This window comes from Malania oleifera, chromosome 11, assembly GCF_029873635.1.
Source record: "Malania oleifera isolate guangnan ecotype guangnan chromosome 11, ASM2987363v1, whole genome shotgun sequence".
Lineage (NCBI taxonomy): Eukaryota > Viridiplantae > Streptophyta > Magnoliopsida > Santalales > Ximeniaceae > Malania > Malania oleifera.
The window spans coordinates 82,392,440-82,401,605 of record NC_080427.1 but is presented as its reverse complement, the minus strand read 5'-3'; the positions used below and the strand labels follow the sequence as shown (position 1 = coordinate 82,401,605).

At 37.0% G+C, this 9,166-nt stretch overlaps 1 protein-coding gene and 1 non-coding gene across 2 annotated transcripts; both read left to right on the top strand.

The window, feature by feature from the left end:
• Window positions 1-2,325: 2,325 nt before the first annotated feature.
• On the top strand, window positions 2,326-2,970 carry LOC131167607 (uncharacterized). The gene has a single exon (XM_058126402.1). It carries the CDS (start codon window positions 2,326-2,328, stop codon window positions 2,968-2,970), a length of 645 nt encoding a protein of 214 aa, XP_057982385.1.
• Window positions 2,971-7,858: 4,888 nt separating this feature from the next.
• On the top strand, window positions 7,859-7,964 carry LOC131143668 (small nucleolar RNA R71). Its single transcript, XR_009133650.1, has one exon. It is a non-coding gene; the product is annotated as a small nucleolar RNA R71 (small nucleolar RNA).
• Window positions 7,965-9,166: the final 1,202 nt, after the last annotated feature.

Here is a 9,166-nt window from a genome sequence, read left to right as displayed (position 1 = left end):
ATGACATTTTGTGTATGGTAAACATTAATTATTGATGAAATCCACATCTTGGTAACGGGATTGATGATACCACATTGAGAAAGCTTATAAATTTTGATTGTGTCAAACCCTACTGGTGGATTTTGAATCCAGCACATCAAACAAGTTAAGTGGAAGGCGTTAGGAAATTAATATGTCAATTAAGTAAGTTTTTAGTAATTTAATTTAATAGACGAGTATCTGTAATCTTTGTGTGGGGAGATAAATAAGCATTTAATGATAGGAGCTCGAAATTTAATTTCGAATATGATAGGGAGTGCAGTTATAATTTTTTAGTGGTATGAAATATAATTAATGTAATTAAGGATGAATTCTAGTCGAATTAGGAATTCTTAATTACGTGGGAAGCCCTAGTCATATTTTCCTAGAGGTTCGTGTAGTATCCTATATACACGCACTCCATTCAGCAGCTAGGGGATACAGAAAAACTCTCACAGAGGCAGACATTTTCGTGAGAGAAGAAAACCCTAGCAGCCACTTATGAGCCCACTCTCTTAGGAGCAAGGCATGTTCAAGGAATATAGTAGAAGATTCCTGGTTGTCTTCAAGAGTTCATTTTCTTACTTGCAAATTTGGGACCAAACCAGACAGATCTCGTAGGTATAATCCTAATCACGTAATTAGGGGTTGCATGATCTGATTATTATTTTTTAATTATCCATATGCACTGAAACCAGATTTTAAGACTATTCTAGAAGTCCCTTCAATTGGTATCAGAGCCTCGATTGATACTGTATACGGATAATAATATCGTGTTCTTTAAAAATTGAATTAATGCATGCTTAGGGTAGAATGTGTGTATACACTAACCTTGGTTTTGCAGCGTTCTGTTTGGAAATTATGGTCACATGAATGTATGTTTTGTGATTGTGATTGTTTATCACAAGATTCGTAGCATGTGAACTCCGATTATGGAGGCATAGGATATCGTAATCTGATACAGCTTCACACTATTGTATGTTTTGTGATTGCGATTGTTCATTACAAGATTTGTAGCACGTGAACTCTGACTATGGAGGCATAGGATTTTGTAATCGGATGTAGCTTCATCTTAGAAGGAGGCACAGTTGCGGCATGTGCATAGCAGTGGCAAAAAATTGGTAAAACCCTAGAATAGTGACGTGATTTTTCGTTCCTTTTTTGAATTTGAATATGAATTTGAATTTGATTTTGAATTTGAATTTGATTTTGAGTTTGAATTTGAATTTGAATTTAAATTTGTTTTTGAATTTGAATTTGAATTTAAATTTATCTAGACCCCTGCGACCTGATCAAGTAGGTCGAGCCCCACTAGGGGCATTGCCGAACTCCAGCACAAAGCAATGGCAAACAAAGATTCACGATGTTACGATGCAAGCTACTTAGCCATAATAGCCGGATGTTTATTATATCATATTTCTTGTTTATATATGCTTGCTTGGTGTGTTTGTTGTTCTTGCATTATGTCATTAACATGTAAAATTTAAAATTTCAATGTTGGTTTATGTATGTGCAACTAGAGAATAAAATTAATTCCCAAGTCATAATATAATTTTTTTTTTTATAAAAAAAATGTATTAAGGGAATTTGGAATTTTATTTGTTGAGTGTTATTTAGTTACCAATATTGGAATATTAAATTTATTTGAATATTAAACACATATTTTTATCCCTCATGAATTAAATAATTAAGTGGGTGAGGGAATTTATTACATATAAATTCCATGGTCTCCATCACTAGTTTATAGGTGAAGTAATTAATTTTATGTGATGATATTTGTATCTTCCTCCCCATCGGATGGAATTAATTACAAACTCACCAAGTATAAACTCTAGTAATTGTTAGTATTGGGTCACCTCTCCATCTAGGGATTCACTGTGGAACAATAGGTCTAGTATTATTGTGATGGTATACACTTAGGTATGAATAATAGTATCCTCACCATCCGAGTCACTGCTATTGTTTATAGGACCAAAGTTAAGTCAACAATTTAATTTTGCTTGACATAGTTACTTGCCTAGATAATAAAATTAATAGGTCCTCACTTGACTACACAAATGTTGAATAGTAGATGACCTCCCATCGAGGTATACTACTCATAGTGTGCTAGGTTATTGATAGATTCTTTAAAAGAAAATATTGGTAGAGGAAACCATATTCTTTTAATTGAATTAATAGTTTATTATTGTTTATCATAATTTGTTATAATATGTGATTCTCAGGATTAAAATGACTTTCAATCCCCTGGTTGTTATACTCAAAGAATACAAACTAGTTGGACCTAATTATATTGACTGAAAAAGGAATATGGATATTGTACTGACTACAGAGGAATACAAGTATGTGCTCGTAGAGGTATGTCAACAGAAACCTGGTGAAAGGGCAACCGATGAGGAAACCCAGGCTTACCGGAAGTGGATTAAGGCTGATGAGATGGTGCAGTGTTACATTTTGGCATCTATGTCGAATATTCTACAACAGCAGCATCATTCTATGCCTTCTGCCTATGATAAAATGCAAAACCTCAAAGAAATGCTTGCGGATCAAAATCATGCTACTAGGCAGACTACCATAAAGGAACTTATGAATACAACTATCGCAAAAGGGAGGCCAGTAAGGGATCATTTTCTGAATATAATTGGTCTTCTCAATGAGTTAGAGATCCTTGGAGCTAAAATCAAAGGGGAAACCCATGTTGATATCGTTCTCCAGTCGCTGCCTGACTTTTTCAAGCAGTTTTTCCTGAACTACAACATGAATAAGCTCTCTTACTCATTGGGAAAACTACTTAAAGAGCTTCAAGCAGTTGAAGGCCTTATTAGGAAGCTAACTATTGCTCTTGTGACTGAGAAAGGTTCTTTTTCTAGGCCAAAAGAAGCAAAAAAAGGTTCAGAAACCACAGGGAGCTCCTCCAATAGTGCTTGGGCCGCAAGATGGAGTGAAAAAGCCTAAGGGCAAGTGTTTTCACTACAAGTAGCTAGGGCACTGGAAATCACAATGTCCAGTTTATAACACTAAATAAATAAAACAGGTATATCTCATTCACTAGTAGTTGAAACGTGTTTAGCGATGATATCTACCAATACTTGGTGTGTAGATATGGGAGCCACTAATCATATATGCAATTCTTTGCAGGGGTTCCAGAAAACGTGCTAGCTAAGTGATGGGGAGATTTACGTATCTTTAGGAGATGGCACGACAGTGTCAGTAGTTGCAATAGGAGACATTCATATTTCTTTTGGTAGAAATAGGATTTTAATAATGAAAGAATCTTTTTACATACCTTCCATTAGAAGGAATTTGATCTTAGTTTCCATGTTGGTTGATCATGAATATTCCATTTATTTTAATAACTCAGTTGTTATTAAGTTAAATAAATGTTTTATTTGTTTTGGTACATTGGTGGATGGTCTTTATATTATTAATCTTGTTTTTCCCATAGTGCAACTAATTGAATTGAATAACACTGATAAACTACCATGTAAGAGAAAGAAACCTTCTTAATTGAACCAAACTTATCTTTGGCACTTACGCCTAGGTCATATTAATATGAGATGGATTTCAAGGCTGGTTCAGAATGGACCATTAGGTTCGTTAGAAGTGGAGGCATTATCAGTCTATGAATCTGCTTAGAAGGTAAGATGACTAAGCGGCCCTTTTCGGCCAAGGGCTATAGAGCAAAAGAGGCATTAGAACTAGTTCACTCTGATTTGTTTGGCCCTATGAATATCTAGGCTAGAGGTGGCTTTGAGTATGTCGTTGCTTTCTTTGATAATTGCTCAAGGTATGGGTATATTTATTTGATGCACCATCAGTTTAAATGCTTTCATAAATTCAAGGTATTTAAGGTAGAAATGGAGAAGCGTCAGAGTAAATGTATCAAGACATTATGATCTGATCGTGGTGGTGAGTACCCTTTAGGAGAATTTGTGGATTACTTATCAAATGAGGGAATTGAATCCTAGTTGTTTGCACTTGGTATGCCACAACAGAATGGTGTAGTAGAAGGAAGGAATAGGACTTTTGTGGACATGGTTAGATCTACGATGAGTTATTTAGATTTTTCTAATTCTTTTTGGGGGCACGCACTAGAAACAACAACCTATATTCTAAACTTGGTCCCATCTAATTCAGTACCTACTACCCCAACAAAATTGTGGACTGGGCACAAATCTAGTTTGCAGCATGTTCAGACATGGGATAGTCCAGCACACGTGCTAAAAAGCAAAATGAATAAGTTGGAATCAAGGACAGGTGTCTGTTTATTTGTTGGCTACCTTAGAGGAACGAAAGGTGGTTTATTTTGTTGTCCTAAGGATCAGAAGGTCATTGTTAGCACCAATGCTTGATTCTTACAAGAGGACTATGTAATGAACCACAAACTCAGAATTAGGATTGTTCTAGAAGTGTTTAAAGGGGATATACCGGCTATACCAATAGTTAAAAAAGAACCACCATTAGATAGAGTTATTGACATCCCATTGCCTCGTCATAGTGGGAGGAATGTTATAACTTAAGCTGAGTCTTACCCATCACGTGCTGCTACCATCAATATGTCTGTTGTACAACCACGACAAAATGATAATGCACAAGGATCAACATCAACGCAACAAAATGTGCCTCATCATAGTAGGAGGGTTGTACACCAGCCTGATCGGTATATGTTTTTAGGAGAGTCTTATGATAGGATCACTGATGATCTAGATACGAAACCCGAAAACTACTATGAAGCACTTCAAGATAAAGATATAGAACTCTGGAAGAAGGCTATGAAATCAGAGATGGAGTTTATGTACTCTAATCAAGTTTGGGATCTTATAGAACCACCCGAATGGATAAAACCCAATAGATGCAAGTGGATCTATAAGAAGAAGAGAGGAGCAGACAGGAGGGTGGAAACCTTCAAGGCTAGGCTTGTTGCGAAAGGGTTTACTCAGAAAGAGGGAATCGACTATGAGGAAACTTTCTCGCTGGTAGCCATGCTAAAGTCTATTCGGATTCTTTTATCCATTGCAACTAGATGGTTTTGCAGCAGTAGGCCAACTACACATGTTGTGCAAGTTTAAGAATTCCATTTATGGACTTAAGCAATCATCTAGATCTTAGAACATCCTTTTTGATCAAGTCATTAAATCTTATGGTTTTGATCAATGCCCTGATGAGTCATGTGTATAAAAAAAGCATAATGAAAATGTGGTGGTATTCTTGGTGCTTTATATGAATGATATCTTACTCATCGAAAAAAATGCGGGGGTATAATCTTCGGTTAAGGTATGGTTATTTGGATAGTATGACATGAAGGACTTGGGAGAAGCTGGTCACATCCTTGGGATCAAGCTTTTGCAAGATCGCAAGCAAAGGATGTTTGGCTTATTACAAGCTACTTATGTCAATATGATTCTTGCCCATTTTAGCATGCTGGATTCCAAGAAAGCGTTACTCCCTTTTAGAAATGGAATCTCTCTATCAAAGGATTAGTGTCTTAAAACACTGATTGAGGTAGAGAACATGAAGGCAGTTCCTTATGCATCAATAGTAGAAAGCCTCATGTATGCTATGCTTTGTACTAAACCTAGCATCTATTTTGTTGTAGGCATGGTCAGCAGATATCAGTCTAACCCAAGGCAGGAACACTAGATTGCGGTAAAACATCTAATCAAGTACTTGAAAAGGACTAGGGATTATATGTTGATTTATCAGGCAAATAGTCTAGTACCCATTGACTACACAGACTCAGATTTTTAGTCAGATAAGGATTACATAAAATCAACCTTGGGAAATGTATTTGCCCTAGAAGGTAGAGCCTTTAGTATCAAGCAATCATGTGTTTCTAATTCCACAATGGAGACCAAATATGTGGCAGCCTCCGAGGCAGCCAAGGAAGCCGTTTGGTTTTGGAACTTTCTATTGGATGTAGGAGTGGTGCCTTTGGTACAATTGCCTATTACACTTTACTATGATAATAGTAGGGTGGTTGCTAACTCAAAGGAACCCATGAGCCACAAGAGGGAAAAACACATCAAGTGCAAGTATCACTTGATACTAGATATCGTGCATAGAGATGATGTAATGGTGATCAAGATTGCATTGGCAAGCAACCTGGTAGACCCGTTTACAAAGAGCTTACCTGTTAGGACTTTTGATAGTCATGTAGAGGGAATGAAAGTGGGATGTATGGCAGTATGGCTTTGAGTCTAAGTGGGACATTGTTAGAGATTTATACTGAAAGACAAGCCTTATGTAATCAATTTTAGTATTTATTAATAACTTCAGTTATTCCATTTTAATGAGAATCTTTGTGAGTAATGTTTTCCTAACATTATTTATTTAATGATTATGCATGTGCATCTTAAATGAAATTGGACAAACCATTGGTAGGACTCTAGCACAAGGTTTTAATAGGTCTGTCTTGACTATTGGGAATGGTATAGTTCCAACTCCTTATGCTAGTACACTTTGTGCGTATTGAACAAGACCGTCTTGGGGTAATTATTTTTATATTGATTATATAAAAAAAAATAATACCTCATGGTTATTATCAGTGCTTATGCTCTTAATCCTGATATGATTATTAGACATGTGGATATTGTGTTTATTACTTTGATTCATAGAAAAGTGAGACTCTTTATGGGTCAATAAACTTAGTGAGTTGGGTGATGACATGATGTGTATGGTGAACATTAATTATTGTTGGAATTGATGTCCTGGTATCGGGATTGATGCTACCCCCTTGAGGAAGTTTATAGGTTTTGATTGTGTCAAACCCTATGGGTGGATTTTGAATCTGGCACATCAAATAAGTTAGGTTGAAGGTTGCAACGAATTGACATGTCAATTAATTAAATTGTCAGTAATTTAATTTAATAGGTGGGTATTTGTAATCTTTACGTGGGGAGATAAATAAGCATTTAATAATAAGAGCTCAAAATTTAGTTTTGAATATGACAAGGAGTACAATTATAATTTTTTAGTGGTATGAATTATAATTAACATAATTAAGGATGAATTTGGGTCGGATTAGGAATTCTTAATTACGTGGGAAGCCCTAGTCATATTTTCCAAGAGGTACTTATTATAGCCTATATACATGCGCTCCATTTAGCAGCTAAGGGAGATGGAAAAACTATCACAGAGGTAGACTTTTTCGTGAGAGAAGAAAACTCTAGCAGCCACTTACGAGCCCACTCTCTTAGAAGCAAGGCATGTTCAAGGAACATAGTAGAAGATTCTTGGTCATCTTCAAGAGCTCATTTTTGTACTTACAAATTCGAGATCAAACTAGAAAGATCTTACAGGTATAATCCTAATCATGTAATTAGGAATTGCATGATTTGATTATTTTTTTTTGTTATCCGTATGAACTACATTCAGATCCTAGGGCTATTCTGCAAGTCGCTTCATAGCCAGCCCATCGTACCAATTGTGGTTGCCTTTAACTTCCTCCTACACAAGCTTAGGCAAGGGAGGCGCATGGGGGTAATTATAAAAAGTGTCTGAAGGATTAGAGCAAATGACACCATCCTCTACACATGCCACAAGCTGAGATTATTGTCCTAAGGATATGAAATGATCTAACTCTTTCACTATGGTATGCAGTGTGGGCGCTAGGTCATGGCCCGCAACTAACACATAGACTCCGTTAGGATTGGAAGTGGAAGGTTGGGATGGTCTACGAGCAGCAGCAACATACTTTTGTGAATTTTTGACGAGGTTCTCGAAGAGAGCCCAGGCCTCATTCTCATGTTTCGTGAGGAAAGTACCTCCACAAGATGCATCTACTATGACTATATCTCACTCAGCTAATCCTTAATGGAAGGTATGAACTAATTGCCACCTAGGGACTTGGTGATGTGGGCATTTGTGCAAGAAGTCCCTAAAGCGCTCCCATGTCTTGAAAAATAGTTCCCCATCCATGTGTGGGAAACTAGTGATGGCCTTCCTTAGCTGGTTAGTCTTCCCAATAGGGAAATAAATTTTTAAGATTTCATGTTGCATGGTGGTCTAGTTGGTCACTGAGTTTGGCCCTAAGAATTTAGTCAGTATTTGGCCTTGTCCTTTAGAGGGAACGAGAATAACCTCAATCGGAGTGCACCATCACCAAAATTAGATATTCAAATGGTGGAAAAAATTTTCAAAAATTTATCTAGATGCTTGTAAGGATTTTTAGTAGAATTTCCATAGAATTTGGGAAGAATCGAGATGATGGAAGTCTTGATTTCATATTGCACCTCCTCGACATTCGGAGATCAGATACAAGATGGCAAAGTGTATGTGTTGGGTGTAATGTAGTCTCTAAGGGGCCAAAGAGGTTGCTTCTCCACCACAGGTTGGTGGAGAGCTTTGGGTTCATGATTATGTTCCGCCATGACTTTAGGTTAAGATGACTAGACTAACTCGGAACTAGAGGTAGATTTCCTAATGGACCTATAAGATCTCCCAATCTCAGGGTCTAGCGGCACTAACTCACAAATCATTCGGAGCACGACTGGGAACCAAGGTATGCTCTATCACAACGATCACGAGATCACCCCGTGCATGAACCACAACCTAATCCGTGTAGGTGAGTGATCTCTAGCTAGGCTATCCTTTACCCTAGGGTATCATCACACTCAAAGACGTAAACTTGCATGGAAAGTAAAGTGCAGGTATTGAAATTGCAGGCATTTAAATGGAAGCAGTAAAGAAAGCATGTGAAAAAGCATGTAAAGAAAGCATGTAAAAGTCGGCTTCAATTACAACTCGAAGGCTTGTCACTAATGATCACGAATACAATCAAGAACCATCTACTCTAAGCGGCAGCACAAGAACATGAAGGTTGTCACCGGCCTTCAACGATTCCATGCACGAATCAATACGTGAATTGAAAAAAAAGACAGTAAATCCTACTCTAAGTGGCTCTTAATAGCTTCCTAGGCTTGTTACTAACCTAAGAGAGGGCAAATAGGAACCCTAAGAACATAGACAAAGCTATTATTTATACTCAAAAGGGTTTACAAGTTTAAAATTCAAAATAGTAAAATTATGCAAAACTCTCATGAAGCAGTTCGCGTCTATCGACCATATCGCACCCCTATTCTCCCCTAGTCACGCCATGGTCAATGCTCGTGGGAAATTAGGAATTCAAACTCAGGTCTTCTTAACCTAGTCA

Excerpts from the sequence above, each read along its gene's own strand:
- LOC131167607 (XM_058126402.1), top strand. The coding sequence starts at position 2,326 with ATGGATATTGTACTGACTACAGAGGAATACAAGTATGTGCTCGTAGAG.